This window comes from Lithobates pipiens, unplaced genomic scaffold (genome assembly GCF_037356315.1).
Source record: "Lithobates pipiens isolate NorthernLeopardFrog02 unplaced genomic scaffold, aLitPip1_a1.2 Scaffold_16, whole genome shotgun sequence".
Taxonomy (NCBI): Eukaryota; Metazoa; Chordata; class Amphibia; order Anura; family Ranidae; genus Lithobates; species Lithobates pipiens.
In genome coordinates this window covers 120,142,914-120,163,326 of record NW_027507748.1, presented here as the reverse complement: position 1 = coordinate 120,163,326, position 20,413 = coordinate 120,142,914, and the positions used below count along the sequence as shown (strand labels likewise).

At 39.9% G+C, this 20,413-nt stretch overlaps 1 protein-coding gene across 17 annotated transcripts in view; it reads right to left on the bottom strand.

Moving 5' to 3' along the window:
* MYO18A (myosin XVIIIA) overlaps nucleotides 1–20,413 on the bottom strand; it is a 449,667-nt gene that overhangs the window by 119,800 nt on the left and 309,454 nt on the right. For all 17 annotated transcript variants that reach the window (XM_077480380.1, XM_077480382.1, XM_077480383.1 and 14 more), the window contains 2 exons: nucleotides 14,434–14,499; nucleotides 12,306–12,434 (listed from right to left, as the gene is read on the bottom strand). In XM_077480380.1, coding sequence (XP_077336506.1) covers nucleotides 12,306–12,434; nucleotides 14,434–14,499 — 195 coding nt within the window. The remainder of the gene's footprint in view (nucleotides 1–12,305; nucleotides 12,435–14,433; nucleotides 14,500–20,413) is intronic.

The window sequence follows — 20,413 nt, the reverse complement described above, 5'->3', positions numbered from 1 at the left end:
TAATAAATCAATTACAAAAGAGGTAATGTGTAGGCGATGTAGCTTGGGAATAAAAGAAAACAAGCTACTTTCAGCAGGCAGGATTAATGCCAAGGACATCACTCAGATAAAGTGTAGCCAGCATGCCTTGTATGGGAGAAAGAGAAAAGAAAGATGGAAGTACACTGAAAATGTAGAACAGCGGCAAAGAGATTGTTATACACAATAACAAGTAGCAAGGATCTCGGCATTATGGCAAGTGCTGGAAGTCCAGAGGAATTTAACTAATGAACAATGGCAGAAAAGATGAAACAAGGAGTCATCGGGAGGCAGGCATATGATCTGTGGCAAAAAGCACACTGTAAACACGAAGATTAACTATGAAATCTTTCTACTCGATTGGAAAAACAATATTATCAGATCAAATTAAATTAGAAGATGCACTGGAGTGTTTTTTTTTTTTTTTAACAGAACAAGGAATTGCTTAAAGGAAACCTATCATCAGAAAAACGCATAGCCACTGCTGACCTCTCCTTCTACAATTGTTAGGTGCCTGACTGTCATTGACCTGGTATAGAAGGAATACTGATTTTCATTTACTGTATTCTTCTGTCCCTGTGATTTTGCAACAATGGTGACCAAACACAGCCAGGCAACTAGCATTATCAGAAGGCGTTACTCCATATTTCTCTTATGACAGTATGTAAAGCCTAAACATTAATTCCTTTTATTTGTTACCTTTCAAACTTAGAAGCATTTTTTACATTTGTTTGAGAAGTGCAAAAAATGCCTGTTGTTCCTCCCAAAAATCGTATGAGCGGATAACCTCCTGTGCTGCCTTCTTATCTGTTACATTGCTCCCAGCTATCTCTGAACTACAAAATACCTCTACCTAGGTTATTGAGAAAAAAAAAAAAGGAGTGTTGTGTAATCCTTTACTTAGGTGACAAGGCTGCACCCTCCACAGATACAATAGGGTGAGTTTTGGCATTTTAGAACAGCAAAGTGTGTTAGTTGAAGGATCATCAGGTGAAAACATAGGGGGAAAAAAATGAATGCAGCCACCACATCTAAGGTCTCATACGCTGCAATATATCACATTTAGGCATAAACTTTAATGTAAAAGTAACAATTAGTAAAGTAACATAAGTTGCCTTTTACAATAAGGCAACAATCATAGCTACATATGATTTTTTTTTTTATTACACTGCAACATCAATGCACCCAAGGACAACAGATTTTGTATTATCAACCAGATTAGGCTGGGAAGAGAAAAACAGCAGAAATCAATGGGATTAGTCAGCAGGAAATATAATGTAAGAAGTAATTTTTTTAAAGATCTTCAGTTCTGATAATCTCATAAAAAACTTTCCTCCACAATTTCCATAAATGGCGCTTTGTGGTCACTTGGATCTTATCTCGTGTTTATTCCTTTTTAAAAAATTGTATTATTACACTCATTAAAGCATAACTTCCCTTTTAATCTAAATGTACATAGCCTTTGCAGGAATTTCTCCTCAGACTTGAATTGAGGTAGTACAGGGGGCTGCCATTGCTGCTGGAAATACTAGTTCCATGGCTGCCATGCTTTTCAAGTATGGTTAGTACTTTCCACTAACCTATCAAGTTTATATCAAGTTTATAGATTAGGAGCTCTAATGGCACCCTAACGTTTGTGATTAGCATGCGTGTTCCAAGTTAGTGTCTTAAAAAGTACAGGGACACTCAGGCCAAGTATTTTAAGGGTCCTCGTCACTTCCTGTGAGCCAAGCTCGGATTTTAAACAAATGTTATTAGCTTATCCAGCCATCTTCTGTGATTTACAAAACACCTCATCCCTATGTTAAAGAGGTGATGAGAGTGGGAGGTGCGTTTTCTGTCCAAATCTGGAAAGCAGCCTAGGGTAAGTTAGCGACGTAACCCTAGGACAGGATGTGTTTTATTCACAGGATCACCAGGTGAAAAGAAAAAAGAAAAAACAAGTAAAAAAAGAAAAGTAATGCAGCCACCACATCTTATGTGTTGTTCACATGGGACAATTTATTCTGTGCTTAATTTGGGTTAATATGCCCCGTGTGAATGAGGCCTTGGGTCTGATAAGCTGCATTATGTTACAGTTTTGTTTTTGGGAATAAACATGCTTTATAGTTGATGTAAATCTCAGACATGAAATATGAACAAAGCATATTTCTCCATAGTGTGTACTTGTCTCAATCCAGAGCACTAAGTGCCACTTGTTTCTGCTGCCTTATTCCTTTGCCATCTGCATGAGGCACTTCTGATGAGTTTTCCTGACACCAAGAGAAAAATGGTGACGGGGAAGGCATAGTCTGTGGTTGACAGCCTCAGCTCTGTTCCTGTGTGGTGTTTGAAGGGGGGTGTGTCAATTCCCTCCAATAAGCTCTCCTCGCTGATGTATAGTATCTCACAAAAGTGAGTACACCCCTGACACTTGTTAAAATATTTAATTATATCGTTTCATGTGACAACACTGAAGAAATTACATTTTGCTACAAATGTAAAGTAGTGAGTGTACAGCTTGTATAACAGTGTAAATTTGCTGTCCCCTCAAAATAACTCAACACACAGCCATTAATGTCTAAACCACTGGCAACAAAAGTGAGTACACCCCTAAGTGAAAATTTGCCATTTTCCCTCCCGCGTGTCACGTGACTTAGTGTTACAAGGTCTCAAGTGTGAATGAGGTCTCTCATACTGGTCACTGGAAGTTCAACATGGCACCTCATGGCAAAGAACTCTCTGAGGATCTGAAAAAAAAGAATTGTTGTTTTACATAAAGATGGCCTAGGCTATAAGAAGATTGCCAAGACCCTGAAACTGAGCTGCAGCACAGTGGCCAAGACCATACAGCTGTTTAACTGAAAAAGGTTCTACTCAGAACAGGCCTGGCCATTGTCGACCAAAGAAGTTGAGTGGACGTGCTCAGCATCATATCTAGAGGTTTTCTTTGGGAAATAGACATATGAGTACTACCAGCATTGCTACAGAGGTTAAAGGGGTGGGGGTCAGCCTGTCAGTGCTCAGACTATACGCTGCACACTGCATCAAATTGGTATGCATGGCTGTTGTCCCAGAAGGAATCCTCTTCTAAAGATGATGCACAAAAAAGGACACATAGTACTGGAACCATGTCCTGTGGTCTGATGAGACCAAGATAAACTTATTTGGTTTAGATGGTGTCAAGCGTGTGGGGCGGCAACCAGGTGAGTAGAACAAAGACAAGTGTGTTTGGACATTAATGGCTGTGTTGAGTTATTTTGAGGGGACAGCAAATTTACACTGTTATACAAGCTGTACACTCACTACTTTACATTGTAGCAGTGTGACATGTGTCATTTCTTCAGTGTTGCCACATGAAAAGATATAATAAAATATTTACAAAAATGTGAGGGGTGTACTCACTTTTGTGAGATACTGCAACTTCAGCTCCCTGCCCCCTGCTTTTCAGAGCTGAGAGATCCTGTGTAAATTCTGCACTTTGAATAGATGTAGGGGAAATACAGCTGTAGACAAACTTATGTAGGAGGGGCCAGTCATCTTGTTGGATATATGAGTTCACAACCACCTTAAGTCCCTAATCTGAAAAACAAGTATAGAAATAAGGATGTCTGGATTTTTGCTGACTTCTATTTGCTCCTCACTGTAGGAGACTAAACATCACATTTTTATCATACACCAATAATCCCCAAAAGACCATTAAGCCCCCCCCCGGTCACACCAGTGTGACTTGTCACGTGATTTGACAACTCACACCCTATTGTCAGCAATGGAACTGTTCAAATAGGTGTGGCACAGACTTTAAAAAAGTTCATGCACAATTTTTGCCAATTTCAGGTGCGACTTGCATAGACATCGCACAGATGTCAGCCAAGTCGCACCTAAAGTCGCACTAACATGCAGCTTTGAAATCGTGCAATTTCAAGTAAGGCCGCACAATTTCAAAGTCGGATTTTTGCTGTGACCAAAGAGTTAGATTACAGGGAAAATGTACACAGTGCAGTAACTCATAGCAAACAATTGGCACTTGTTTAAATTAAAGTGCTAAAGCATTCAAATTTTTATTTATTTTTTGTTTTAGATAGCGTGGAGAGGAATTACTAACTATCAGTGTCCCCATTAGAGAGAGTTTCACTGTCTCTATTCCATGATCACCGAGCATGCAGTGAAAAGTACTACATTTTGAATTGTCACCAGAATAGGAAGAGAAGCTATATCTCACACTAGTTCTTATGAAAATTGTCCATAAGGGGATTTCCCTCAATTTAGAGACAACTTCCTGTTGTGACTATGGGACAGAAAGCGAAGGGAAATCTCCAGATTGGGACACAGATGAAAACTGACACTTATTTAAGTGGTTGTAAACCCTTACAAACCACTTTGACCTACAGGTAAGCCTAGATTAAGGCTTACCTGTAGGTCCAAGAAATATCTCCTAAACCTATACGGTTTAGGAGATATTTGCCCGAAGACAGGCACCGCTGTCTACGGCGCATGCGCCGTAGACAGCGGCGCGCAGGCGCACTGAGCGCGGCATTTCCAACAATGGAGCTGCCGCACGTGTCGGCTCCCGTGCGCATGCGCGGGAGTGACGTCATCGCGGCTCCGCCGAATGACGGCGGCGGAGCTGCGAGACCCCACCGAAAAGATGGATGCGCCGGACTACAGGGGACAGCGGTGACATTGCTGGCTCCTGTGTCAGGTAAGTGACACATAATGGGCTACTATGCGATGCATAGTAGTCCATTATGCTTTGCCTTTGCAGGGAATGAAAGAGGAAGTAAACCCATCAGGGTTTACTTCCTCTTTAAGTCTCCTTTATTCTATTAACAAAAAAAAAAAAATGATTGGGTTTAGTTCTATACTTAGCTGGTCTCAGTACAGGTATGCACTTTACACACTATTATTAAACAAGGTGTGTCTTGTATGACTCCCTTTACAAAAAGCTGCCACTGCCACAGAAATGAGAACGTCTTAAATGCGGACACATTTTTTGTATTTTCTCCAATTTCTCATACTATTTAATAGCTTTCCTTTTTGAGCGCTGCAGACATAACACAACGTGTAGCTCTAAATTACTGTGATCCAATGAATAGCTGCGTGATCATTTACAGCATTTTCCCATCCATCCATCTACCCAATCCATCTACCAGGATGACCTACCAGCAAGCTGTAATTTACAGGTTGCCAACTGTGTAGATTGTACTGTATTCTCTGCCTCCCTGCTGACTGCTCCCCCTCCCACCCCGCAGGCAAAAACATGCACGTTTGGACGAACACACAAAAGATCTTTAGGTGGTGAAATTGTGGCGGCACGACCCACTGCCACCTGTTGCTGAACTGTCTCATTTTAAAAAGAGTTCCATATACTGTGCTATACACAAACAAATGCCGAGCATCCCAAAATGATCCCCGGCAGTTATATACATGTGCCTCTCTGTAAAGATACAGTCAAGGTGTTTGCCAATTTCCTCTAGCAATAATATTTTGCTGCTAGTCTTCCTATCTAATGAGATGGAGAAACATATTGCGTGCTAAACAATGAAACAGAAAACTGTTTTATAAGTGCAGAGCCGCCATCTGTAGTTGTGCTTCATGCACAGAGGGGATCCTCTTGCATAAGATGGCATCTCGTGCAAGTATAAAAACTCCACTAAGATCTCTACCATTGTCATTTTTAAAAGCAGTATCTTGCAATGAAGAATATATATGATGCGTGAATCAAATTTTTGATACTGCTGTAGAGGTAAATCACATACTGTTATTTCTTTATAAGTTTTTTCTTTCTTTCACAGAATACGTTTTTTTTTGCAGCTTAACCACCTCAATACCGAGCAGTTATTTCTTTCACAGAATGAGTCAAGAAAAAAAACAAAAAAAAAAAAAAAAAAAACAGGATCCAATTCCTGAACCAGATATTATAGGGCAGCCTGCTTTTGCTGTGGGGTCCAGGTATGGTCGTCAAGGGTCAACGATATGGAAACTGATAGCTATGAATGCACTAAGATCTTGATATACTGTATGTCTGTTGAAGGAGATAAATAAATCTGGTAAAAAGATAACAAGAAATTCTTCTCGAAGAGGAGAAGACATCCATCACCCAAGGACACTAGCAAAAAACTTAAGCCTCAGCATGGACAAGGTTATATAGGGACACTAAGAACAATTCATACCTGAGTGTTTTGTAGCTTGAAGCCTCAAGCTACAAAATTCCCGGAGGGAAAAACAAAAAAAACATCTATTCTCTATGGAGATGGTTCACATCTCCACTCCAAAACGCCTGAAGCCAGAAGCTCCAAAACGACTGAAGCTCAAACAAGTTCTGGAGCTTTTTTTAAAAAAAATTTTAAGACAGATTACAGGCATTTTTCTTCTTTTTACATTGGTGACCATTTGACCTGTACAACGTTGTGGCAAAAACACGTCAAAGTCGCGCCAAAAAACGATGCAAATACGTGTGACTTTCTGCCTGAAAATGAAATGCTCAGTTGTGAATGCAGCCTAAGGCCGCGTACACACGGGCGGATTGTCTGTCCAACTAAGTTCGTCAGACAATCCGACAGACAGTCCGTCCAACATTTGAATGAACGGACTTGACCACACACGAAGAACAGACAGTCTGCTGAAAGCTTGTGCGATGACGTGTACAGCATGTACGACGGGACTAGAAAAACGACGTCCAATACACTGCAATGCAACCTTCGGCCGTGTAAATCCTTTCTGAGCATGCGCCATACTTAGTCCGTCCAACTTGCCTACACACGAGCGGACTGTCCGCTGAAACCAAGTTTGGACGGACAAAACCAAGTTTGGACGGACAAAATTACGGAAATTCCGAAAGACTTAGTCCGTCAGACTGTCCGCTGAAAAAGTCCGCTGAAGCCCACACACGAGCGGATTGTCCGCTGAAACACGGTTCAGCCGACTAAGTTGGGCAGACAATCCGCCCGTGTGTACGCGGCCTAAGGGGCGGACCCAGCAAAGCATTTGGCAGTGTCCAAACAGCTGAAGGTACCTGCATATAACCCATGAATTGATTCATGTGTCCTGTACTGAACAATAAAGATAAAAACTTTTTAGTGTTCACTTGATAAAAAAAAAAAAATAATGATTCTGGGAACTTAATCAGAAATAATTGCTCAGAAGGTTGTATAATAAAGAGTATAGGTACCTTCATCCCAGAATCAAATAAAATACAGGAAAAAAAAGTGGGGGGCAAATAAGATAATTCTGGTACCATCACAAGACATCATAACAATATGGTTAAAAAGTTTTTAGTTTTATTAAACTTTGTGATTAAAAAAACACATATACACATTAAAAAATACAGAATGCTAAATAAGTCCTCTCAAAGGTCAATAAACCTCTAATTCAGAGGTTATTCAAACCTAGGGATACCTTCAAGAGTCATGTGGAAAATAATGAAGTCACACTCTCAACATGCTTCGCGGTTGCCCACTTCTTCAGGAGAGAGAACACACACAATTGGAAAGGGAGGAGCCTACACTCGGAGGCTATAACAAGGCCGACAAACACAGACAGGGGGGCAAGGGTCACCAATTCCCGGCAAGCATGGGAACAGGTTCCAGGGATCCCAGGATATTCGATATGATGTATTCATCAACCAAATAGTATTAAGAAGACCAAAGTTAAATATCTGGCGGTGGGATAGATGGAATGTGGCTGAATATCAAGATCATAGGAGGAAGACAATCTGTCTGGAGGCTAAATGCATCAATTCTAATGGCATGATAACACCATTAAGGTGTCTAGTATTTATAAGTTAGGTTCAGGTTCCATAGGGTAGGGATGGCCGTTTATACAGCAGAAGGGAAGAGGAGAGGATATTGTTCAATCATCCTACAGAAGTTCCTGAATAGATATGCTATGGATGACTAGATCGATAAGTTCAGTGACATGCATCCACTGCTGAGTGTCAGCTCAGGACCTTATGTAGGATCATTGGAAAATATCCTCTCCTCTTCCCTTCCACTGTATAAACTGCCATCCCTACTCTAGAAAGCCTGAATCTAACTCATAGGTACTACTTTTTGCATTCTGTCAAAATGTATAAAAACCTTTTAACCAAATTTGTTGTAATGTCTTGTGATGGTACCAGAAAAATCCAATTTGCTCCCCACTTTTTTTAATTATGGTAACTTGGTGATATAAACCAAAATTGTGAGATTTTAGGATTAGCTAACCTTTAAAGACCTATAGCTAAGACAAGGAAGGTGCATTCAACAATGAACATATGCCGGATGCAGTAATCTGCAACAATCAGATTTCAGCTTGCGGTCAGATCATTGGAAGGTGATCTTTGGCTGCTATGGGTAACTGAAATGTATTCACCATTATTGTGCTTTGGAATGGACTTCAGCTGGGCACTTGCATATAGATTTCTTTTGGCACTGCTCGAATTTCAGTTCGAGCTGGTTGAATGGCTGTTAGAGCTTTCATGTCATTCTAGAAGTACCAGTTGCCAGGTTATCATACTGGCCTATTTGCTTCAATTATTTTGTGTCACTGAACAGCAACAAGCATGCAAGTAAGAACGTCTGACTTTTTTATTTTTGTACTTCTGGGAAGGGAAAATGTCTTCAAGCCAAATTGAGCCTTTTATTGTATCCATGATGCAATATAAACAGTAAATATTTTGTTCTGTTTTTATTTTTTAGAACTACCACAGCAAGGGTTAGAGCCAGGACCTCTGCTTAACAGTGTGCATTGGTTCGAGTCTCCAGTTGTCCAACACACCCGCTGCCCAGTACTCAGATTCTCTAAGCAGCACTGTTAATTGGAGAAATGGGCAGTCCCCTGGAGATTGACACCCCTATGATCTGTTTTCAGCAGATGTCTGGCCTTCTAGCGTACTGTCAGTATTTTAACATTTACTGCAGCAATTAAAACATAAAAAAATACATATTTATTACTGTTTATGCAGCCTGAAGTACAGTAATACAGGAAGGTTCAACTGCAAATCAGCATAAGAGGCAGGAGTCTAGCATTTTCAAGAAGGAAGCTAATGATTGCGGACCCCATAATTCTCTCATAATAAGTATACTTAAAATCAATGTATGTTTTCTAGGGTTCCAAGTTTGTTTGCACTTGTGCTCTATTCTGGGATAAGTGCAGTGCCTACCAACAAAGTGAAATCACAGAACCACAATGACCAAAAAAAAAAATATATGATGAGAAGATTAAATAAACCACCAGTTTGTAAATTGAATCCATCCACCAAAGAAAGTAAAACAGAGACACAGTGATATCCAAATTTTGCAAGTGGTAGGACCTGGAACCCAACACCCAGCGGTAAGTGTTTAGGCTTACCAGAAATGTAGCCTTAAAAGCATAGGAAAACAGCGCATTAATTTTCCTGGGCTGAATGGATCTCTCCCTGCTCCACTACAGCTGAAGCCTAGACAGCTCACACCCTGCGATCCCTTGATTGCCTCCTTGTCTCACTAGTAATTTGCCACTCAGTAGCACAGCAGACATGTAGAATAAGAAAAGGCTTTCAAAGTGTAGTATTAATAATAAAGTATGTAAATAAGAAAAATTTTTATTCTAAAAACACTTACATAAATTAAATACAGTTACCAGCTTGAAAACATACAGAAATGCCGCTATCTGACGTGGACAGCAGCGTGTGACGTCAGCAAGTACAAACTCCTCCCAATGTGCGTTTTTGTCCTATCAGACATCACCAGCTCCTGATGATGTCTGATAGGATAAAACGTGCGTTGGGTGGAGTTTGTGTTTGTCGACATCATACGCTGCTGTCCAGGTCAGACAGGGGTATCTCTGTAGGTTTTTCAGCTGGTAACTATATTTTTATGTGGATGTTTTCATAATAAAAGTTTTAATACTGCACTATGAGAGCCTTTCCTTATGCTACATGTCTGCTGTACTACTGAGCGCCATATTAATAGTGAGGCAAGGAGACAACTAAGGGATCACAGACAGAGCTGTCTAGGCTTCAGCTGTGGTGTAATTGGAGCAGGAAGAGATCCATTCAGTGATGTCCAAGGATTGCTGAATGAGAGCTGTCTTGGCTTCAGCCGTAGTATAAACGGAGCAGAAAGAAATCCATTCAGCCAATTGATAATACATGTGCGGTTTACCTCTGCTTATGAGGTTACATTTCTGGTAAGCTTCAAAATTTACCTCTGGGTGTTGGGTTCCAGGTCCTACCACTTGCAAGGTTTGGATATTACAGTGTTTTTGTTTTACTTTTTGGTGGAAGATATGCTGCATCTGGATTTATTCACTTTATGAACTGGTCATGGACTATGGGTTTCATTTATTATCCTTTTTTCTTTTAGTTTGACATTTGTTACACTGTGCTTGCTTATTTAATCTTCTCATCATATATGTGTTTTGGTCACTGTCATTCTGTGGCTTTGCTTTGTTGGTAGGCGCTGCATTTGTCCCTGATCTGTTAGGAATTTACCTGTATGGATTCCTTGCTAGCTTCCTGATTACTACGTTTTATTTATTTTTCTATTGCCAAAGATGTGCAGAACAGTTAGCAGTGGAGAGTAGTCACCAAACCCTGAGGGAAAATGTCTGGCATGCCACACGGATTTTTAAAAGGTAAAGGGAAGAAATTAGACATTTCAAAGTGTACGCTTAAGCACCATCATGAACACTGCCTATCACAGGGTTTCTGATCTCTGGTATTTGGAGACACTGAATAGTGCAGGTCTGGTGTTGAGAGGCAATCTCTTATGGTACATCCACAAGTAACGTTTGAGCATACCAAGCAATGCTTACACTCTACTCACAGGGCCAGTACTGAACCGCTGATAACCAAAGAGGTGACTAATACACAGCACATCAAGTATTTAAAGGGCCAGAAACAAAAAAGAATAAGAATTATTGGTAAACATGCATAATTTTCAGCAGCTTTTGAGGATTTGCTAGATTTTAAAATATGCTGCAATTATGAGGAGAGTTCAGATGACTTCTTTATATCAGCATTACGCTAAATACAGTAAGTCCCCAACTAACAAACGAAGTCCGTTACAGGAGCTCGTTTGTAAGTTAAACTTGTTCGTAAGTCCAGCAAAGATCAGCGCTTGCAGACAAAGCCCCCCCCGGAGAATACAAAAGCACAGCATGGAAGATCGCTGCACCAACATTGCTTGTGTTGGTACAGTGTTCTGTCAGTTTTTCATTCATCCCGTTGGGTTGAACGAAAAAAAAGAAAATGTGTGTGTATACCCAGCTTTACAGGATTAGACATGTGAACACATGTTTGCATCTGTGAAAGTTTGTAAGTTGAATTTTCCTATGTAGGGGCTTTCTGTACTTTTAACTGTTCATCTGTATCGTTTTTTCCTCCATTAGCATATGTACTATGCAAGGTTCGTATTTCTTGACTAGATTATGTTTTTGTTTTCCCCATCTTTGTATGCATCCCTTATTTTTCTTTAGACCTCACCCACTTTTTTCAAAGTTTATTTGTGCCATAGGTGGTCAGTATGCATAGAGTATCTCTACGTGTATAATTATAAAATTACTAATGAAGTTTCACCTTGAACTCTAACTAGACATTAAATGCTAATTGTGCAGACTACAGCTCACAGCAGCCTGAGAAAAAAACACTGTAAATGCAAGGAATTTAAAAGGCATGTATTAAGCTCCATACACAAAACAAAAAAAGTCTATAGTATTTATAATTAAAAAATATTTTTTAAATAAAAGCTGATATCTAAATGCAACAAAATGGGCACACAGCAAATGCATTTTTATTTATTTTTCACTTTATGGATTTAAAGTAAGGATTTTCATTTTTGCCTTACAATTTTGCCTTAAGCTCTAGACAAACAATGAAACAAGTATACGTTTGAGAATAAGGAAGAATTAGTAGAAGTAAAGTTTGAAGTGTATGTAGTGAAGTTGTACTTCTTTAGATTGTCAAGTGGACACGTCAGAAATTTTGGAGGCTGTACTGCCAGCTGAAATTTAACACAGTCCACTGAAAAATTCTACAGCATTGGGAGAAACCCAATCAATACACGAGTGATAAGAAGACAGTTGTAACTCTTACCGTATCACAGTGCTCGATCCCAGCAGTGTGACTATAGCTTGATAAACTCTGCTGAAAAACAGTCCAACAGAGGTCTGACACAGAGACCTGTCTGTCCCTCCCAGCACATGTAGACGTTTACAAGGAAACCCCCTCATCTGACATCAGGCTCTAATCTTTAGCAAAAGGCGAGCAGTTTACCATTTTTGGTTACTGTGAAAGCTCTGGAGCTTCTAATTTGGAAACGTCAGCCTAAGCATTGCACTCACTGTACCTTTCTCTTTTTGAACTGCTGTCGTGCCAGGTAACCTCTGCATGCAGCCTGGAATAATATGAGGTTTCTACGAGTTTGCTCATCCCTCTGTTCCTCAAGCTTTGTCAAGGTGCCAGCTCGGAAGAAAACCTGGGAGGACAAAGAGAAAGAAAAAGTAAGATGCAGACCGATGCCTGCAAAGTTTCAAGTCCTGCAGATCTTTTACTTACTGAAGTAATCCCCAACTACTGGGATGGTGTCTGCATTACATTACCAACTTTTACATCTCACTGCAGTGTGTATTCATCCTGACAAGTGTCACAGTATATTTGTGAAGAAGGTTAATATAGAGCATGCCTAGGGTCAGTGTTAAGTACAAATCAACGTGAGAAGTGACAACCCTGAACTCTGGGAGAGTCTGCAAGTAAAAATAGGTCATGTTCACATATAAAACTTAAAAAAAAAACTTTATTATGTTTTCTCAACTCTGGTGAGACATCACCTGCCGCCTCTCTCCTCTGTTACGCCACATGGAAGACCCAGCAAAGGTTTTCTACGGTAACTACATTAGGCTATATTTATACAAAAGGCACTTAAGGGCTGGGATTAGTATACTTAACGAAAAGATGAATGTGCTTCATTGTCTGCACCCTAAACAAGTGATGGTTTAGATTTGTAAAGGATAAACAGACACACTATGTTTATAATATGAAGCCGCACTAGAAGCAGAAGAATGACATCGCCTTTATCAGTGAGAAGTAGCAAGCTTGGATTCCTCAGCTTCACCCTTTGCTGTCTGTGAAGGGTGCTTGGCACCGCTGGATCCAACAGTCCGGCGCAATCCTCTGGAGTCCCAGAGAATGAACGTGTTAATCAGCAGGGCCTGACTCTGTGTGCCATGACTGTATTCCCTAGCTCATTAGCATGAGGAATTCTGCCTGTGGGAAGCAACTCTTGGTCAGTACATAATGCAAGCTACAGTGTGCCCAGTGCTTTATTATACTGAATCCAAGCAGTGCATTGTGTGTCAGTGAATGGCAGATAAGTCTTCTGCAATCTGCCATAACCACTGAAAATGACACAGCTTTCTGCCACTCTGCTGATGGGAAGGCTTCATTGAAGTAGGATATGATATTAAATAAGCCTGTAAACAGAGATCTAAAGCTGGGTGAACTGTGAGCACTACAACACAGGCACATAACTGCTGACAATAAAGAATACGAATGCAAAAATAAACACATGAAAAAACAGCCATATAAGAATCAAAGTAGTCACCAATTGAGAAAAAAACTAATACAAAATACAGACTGGGAATTATTATTCAAATACTGCACAGATGCACGATGTGAATATACTCTTTAGAGAGGCATACATGTTCAAAGTGCAGAAAATCACATCAACCAATCAGAAATAATATACCTCGACTATGATTTTAAGAGATTGTAAGCTAGGTAAAACGTAAAAAAAAAAAAAATTCAGTAAGATGGATGTAGGAATCTTCCCCACTACAACATTGTATTCTGACAGTAGGGACTCCCTGCTGTCTAAATATACTGATCAGCAGCTGCAGCCACTGATCTGTACCCACCCCTTTGATGGTTACCTAGGTCTCTTCACTTTGCACATTAACATCTTTAACTTGACAGTGCATTATTCAACAATAATTTTTAGCACACATTTATCACCTCTTTTTAAGCTCTTGTCTTGACTTAGAATGCTCCCTTGAACTTTTATGGTAGAGTACTAGAGCAAGCATTATCATTTTCATTTGTAGCACTGATTAAGGGGAATTGTTGACCCCCAAAATGCGTTGGATGTCTTATTTTCTCTTTGTCAAATCTGCAAAAAAATTGTTACGATGGCCATCTGGTGCCCTTTTTGGCAATTTTCCTGTTTATTTGTCAAAGTGCCTTCTATGAGACCAGTCTACTTATAAGTCACAATCAAGATTAAATTTGCAATTCTTACATTTTGACTGGAGCTGCAATAAGCTCAACTGCTGAAAGGCAACATAGGCAGTTATGAGGGAAGATTGATAACGCAAACCCAAAGAACCCAACCAGGAACTTCCAAATAGTCCCAGTTTAGCTGAGGGATTACAATAAAAATAATAGCGTGTAGACATTCCAATACTTTAAAACATACATACCCTGCTCAGTCCCATGTGATAACTGCTCTTCTCAAGGTCCAGAGATTCTAAAAGTTCTTCTACAGCCTACAAAGAAATAAGAACAAAGTTTCAGATGATTTATTAATAGTATTTACTAGTATAGTATTTATGGTAAGCTCAGATCTGTAATCACTAAATGAATATAACATGAGCCAATTTATCAAAGTATCTAAAGATGAATGTTTCAGACTCTTTTCACAAATAAACCAGGTTTCCCCATATTACAAAGCGAAGATCAGATTTTGCTGCACTAAAGACTCATACAATTACAATACAACAGCATACTAATTCATAAAAGGCTATGGGGGGGAATATCTGGATATGCAGACGACTTGTGCTGGTAATTTAGATTATTTGGAAGTGTGTATGGGTGGACTAAGCACTTTTGATATGACAGCCCCATGTATGGAGGTTATGATGGTTGATGGTTTAACCACTTGTTTACTGGCCACTTAAACCCTCCTCCTGCCCAGACCAATCTTCAGCTTTCAGTGCTGTCACTCTTTGAACGACAATTGCGTGGTCATACAACACTTTCCCCGCAAATAGAACTTTCTTTTGGTGGTGTTTGATCACCTCTGGGTTTTTTATTAAAAAAATGAAAAACAAAAATGTTGATGTAAGCCTATGAAGCTGCACTAATGGGCACTGATAAGATGGCACTGATAAGGCGGCACTGGTGGGCACTGATGGACATTGGTAGGTGACACTGATAGCCTGCCCTGCTAGGTGGCACTGATGAGGCATTGATTGATACCATTGGTGGGCATTGATAGGTGGCACTGATATGCACTGTGGACACTGGCAGGCAGCACTGGTGGACCAGATGAAGTGTATGTGCCTCTTCCTCTTTGAGACCAATGTCCCTTGCACAGAAGCCAGTGAATTCCTTTTTTTTCTGCTTATATTGTCAGCGTGAGGAGAAAAAAAAAAAAAGATTACCGAACTTCTGTTTACATCACGTTATCAGCTGTCATTGGCTGACAGCTGATCATGTAGTAAGGGGCCGGGATCGCCCCCTTACTCCGATTTGTGTTCACCCGAGTCTCATTGACTCAGCGATCACAGAGGGCACGCGGGGAGCACACAAAAGCTCAGGAGAACACAATAGCTCAGCGGCAGGGATTCACCCATCAACACTTACGATTTTCTTTCCTGCAACCACGGGTACCATCTAAGAATGAGCCCAGGCGTATTCGCAAGCCACACGTGCAGAGTCCACCAGGAAGTCGGCATTGCACAGCGCTAATCACAGGCAGTGAGACATTTTCCCGATCCGCGGCTGCAGAGATCGGGAAATGTCACACTGCCTGTAATTAGCGGGCTCTGTACGTGCGGCTTGCGAACACGCCTGAGCTCATCCTTAGTACCATCCATGGCTGGCTTTAGCCTCCCAAACGGAAACTACAGTCTTTTTGCAGGTTAATGAATGACCACTGCTTTACTAGTTCCTCTATCTTGGTACAAGTCTATGGACCAGGTATGACTGAATTAACAAGCAACAGACTCAAAACAAAACAAACATATTTCAACCACCATAAAATGTATCTAAATCCAAGAACAATAATATATTGTAGCTTAATAATCCTTAGATGTGGTGGCTGCATTTGTTTTTTTATCAGGGTTTTTTTTTTTTTTTTACTTCATTTTCACCTGGAGATTCTGCCAGTAACACTTCCTATCATAGGGGAACATGCTCACTCACTGGATGGTATTTATAGCGGAGCAGCATTGTCACCCCCGGATTGCTTGCCCCTTATTCAGATATAAGAACATCTCCCTCTCTCCACATCTTCATAACACTGGGTGGAAGGGTTCTGTAGTTCATGGGCTTAATTTGCCATGGCTACTAACACAGCTTAAGATTTTAGTGTAGCAGAAATACTATGTTGTCAGCTCACTATGAGAAGTTAGCAGGATCAATGGGAATTTTTTACATATTGAACAGATACCAGAAAAAGCTTTCAATTGGATACTTAACAGATCAAATAGAGCACAAATATATTCTTAGGATTTACATACAATTTAGGGTGAACCCAGAGTGGCAAAAGGCCTTGAACAGCTGCTGGCACCACATAGCAAGGACTTCTATGTCTGTTTTTCATCGCAGTCCACCTGCTGCTCAAAATACTGATGTGCTCTGGTATGCATTTGTGGACCCATAAATGAATATTAGATTCCAAGCTCAGGACATTGAATGTGGCTGCTGCCTTACCCAAAGTCCCCCCAAAAAGTGGAGAATATAGAGACAGAAAGGAGGTATGGGTGGTGCTGCCCTCATGTAAGTGTATACAAATAAAGATATAAAAAGTGTGCCAATTGTCATGCACTACCCCTTTAAATACTGTGTTACATAAAAAGATATTACCATATGAATCAAAACACAAATATGTATGAAGGCAATAAATAACAGTGAATCACATGTCTTATCCTCATATACAACCTGGGTTCAATCCAATGGTTTACACTATGAGATGTCTCTTTTTCCATCCATTTCCTGTATGAGTATATCATGGACTGCTCTGAGTAAAGAGGAGAGACCAGACATTCTTTACCAAGAAATCACTTACACACAGGGCCTTTTACTCCTGCAGGGGTGCCACCATTTGGTGAGCGTAGACCCAAAAGGGGGGAGCACGAGTGATTTCACCCATTCACTGGCTGGATACTGTTGCATGGATATTTAAAGCACAAAGTCACCTTGGACTTATATTATTAACATTTTTTGGCACAGTTTTTTTTGCACATATGCACTTCAGCACTTTTTAAATATATTAGATAGGTGAAGGTCACATGAGTTGATTATGTGACAAGGTTTTTTTGACTGGATATATTTTTTTCCCAGAAAGAGCAGCACTTGACACTTTTTAAAGGGGCAGTGCATATTCATTTTTTGATTTATCTTTTTATATTATTATTTTTATATTTCTGTATGTTGCTGCATAGTGCTTCTTGCGCATATGGGTTTTTTCCACTGGACACTATTAAATCGCACTGGATGAACCCAGGTTGTATATGAGGATAAGAGATGTCATTCACTGTTATTTATTTTCTTCATACATATTTGTGTTTTGATTTATATGGCAATATCATCTTTTTATGTAACACAGTATTTAAAGGGGTAGTGCATGACAATTAGCACACCTGTATGTATCTATATTTGTATACACTTACATTGGGGCAGTGCCACCCATACCTCTTTCTATCTATATGACCCAGCTTCTTGGGATCTAGAGCCAGGTCCCGAGTCTTTCTCCTGTTATAAGCCTCACTATTAGCTCATCACTGTCATGGGAATCTTCACTGGTCAATAGTAGACTAAAGCCGGGTACACACATTACAATATATTTTTTCCTTCAGATTTACCAAAACCATATAATATGAGGTCAAACCTTATGAGTTTCAATTTGTATGCAATCAGACAAGCCCTTGCACTACATGGTTTTGGTGAATTTAAATCAGACAACAAAAGTTGTATAGGGTATATGGGATCTTAGAGGCTGGAGCCAGGCCTTTGAACCAGGAAGCTGGATTGACATTTTCATGCTAGAAGACCACCAAAGTCAGGACACCGAACAAGCAAACAGAGCTGCTTGTAAGGCAGTGCCAGAAATGGATTAGAACTTTTGCACCCACACCAGGTTTGCTGTGCTTAAAGCAGGGATTTTAATCTCATTCCTTGATAGTAAAATGGAGTACTAAAAATGAGCAACAATAATTCTGTATAGAAAACAAAATAAACTGTAAAATTTTTGTAAAGGACTTTTAGGTAAGTGTAACAATAACTTAAAATGTTCTTGAAAATGTACTAGAATTTTAAACTAGCAAAAAAGTCCAAATCCATATTCATTTTAATCACTCACTTCTAACAGTAGAGGTGAACACATTCAAAACACAACTACATTAAAATAAAAATGTTATCTCTTATTGTACTGAGGAACCATGTGTGACATCCTAGATACTTATCTGCTTCCCAAACGAAGTCCTAATAAACACATTATACATTTGATACTGCTCTTTAGTTTCCAGCTGAAGTACTATCAATTGGATTGTACACCATAAAAGCAGCATAAAATGGCAGTGAAAGTGTTATATGGCTGGGTGCTTTTTATTGACCACACTTTATAAAGGGTTGTGCCGGAGACATCTCTATGTAACAGCGCTCTGCTACACTGCAGTCTGGGCACTGCCAGCGCGGTGGAGGAAACACTTGTCATATTTAACCAGCTTGGATAAGGGATGGGGAAAATGTGTGTTATTCTTACTATATATTGTCTATTCTCCAAAGCTGTAGAATATATAGAATGTTACAATGAGTTACAAAAAGTTACAAAAGTGATAAAGTAACATAACAGATAAAAGATTTTACAAGGAAAATTACAAAATAAAGTGAAAATATTCATCTTAATCGAAATGTTGTTCGATACAAAGGTTGATCATTCTCAGGCATTCTTCTTGGCCACCAGGTGCATAATTATAAGACCCCTTTCACACTTGAGGCAGTTTTCAGGCGTTTTGGTGCTAAAAATAGTGCCTGTAAAGCACCTGGAAGCTGCCTCATGCCTCCCCAGTGTGGAAGCCTGAATGCTTTCACACTGGGGTGGTGCACTTGCGGGATGGGAAAACAAGTCCTGCAAGTAGCATCTTTGGGGTAATGTAAGAGCGATGTACACAGCGCTCCTACAACACCCCTGCCCATTGGAATGAATGTGCCTAAAAAGAACTTTGGAAACACTGCAATACGGGCGCTTTTAACCCCTTCTTCGGCTGCTAGTGGGGGTTAAAAGAGCAGCTGAAACAGTGGACCGCTAATGCACCCACCACTATCTACACACATTGGAGTTGATCTATGTAAATTGTAGAATGCAAAATCTGGTGCAGCTGTGCATGGTAGCCAATCAGCTTCTAACTTCAGCTTGTTCAATTAAGCTTTGACAAAAAAAAACTGGAAGCCGATTGGTTTCTATGCAGAGCTACACCAAATTTTACTCAGTTTCAGTAAATTAACCCCATTGTTTTTTTTACTAATTTTCTTCATTATAGTGCTGTAATTCCATTTGTGTTTTGGTGGCAGCTCAGTTCTAGGTCAGAATCAGTCTATGTAAATTCTACATACTACTATGAAAGCTTAAAGGCAGAATTTAGTATAGACTGGTCTGGGTTCTAGGAACAAAGGGTCAGAGCTATGGCTGAAAAATCTAGGGGTATATAGATAATTGGGCATTTTTATGGACACTCATTAAATATTTACAATGGAAATATACAGATATAAACACTATGGGTGTTATTTTCAAAAGGTAAATCCGTTTTGCACTGCAAGTGCACTTGGAAGTGCAGTCACCCTAAATCTAAGCGGTAGATCTGAAATGAGTGGAAGCTCTGCTGATTTTATCATCCAATCATGTGCAAGCTAAAATGCTGTTTATTTTCCTTGCATGTCCCCCTCGGGTCTACAGTGACGTTACTTCCAAGTGCACTTTCAGTGCAAAGTGGATTTTCCTTTAGTAAATAACCACCTATATCTTTAGATATATATTGGAGAAGTATCTGGCCAACAAAAAATTTAACCAGAGGTAACAAAACAAAAAAAATACAAAAAAGAGTTAATGCAGCTCTGAGCAATCCTCTTTTACTGTTCAGTGAGATAAATCTTGACAAACAGAGAAAAACGTTGTCAAATCCTCCCCCTTGCTGTGACAGGTGAATTACATATCTCGTGCACTAGCCTAAGAGGCATGCATTATTTTTTTAATTCCCTCCCACTCCTTTCTTCTGCTGTTCTGCAAGGATTGGCTGTTCCCCACCTCAGCATGATTTGGCATGCTGAAGTCATGTGGGGACTTTCTGGGTTTTGACTGGATGTTAGTGATCATAGCAGAAGTTCAGTGTAAGAAATACACAGGAGAAAATACATGTTGATAAGGGGTGGGCAGGGAGTCTACTGACAGCACAACTCCAC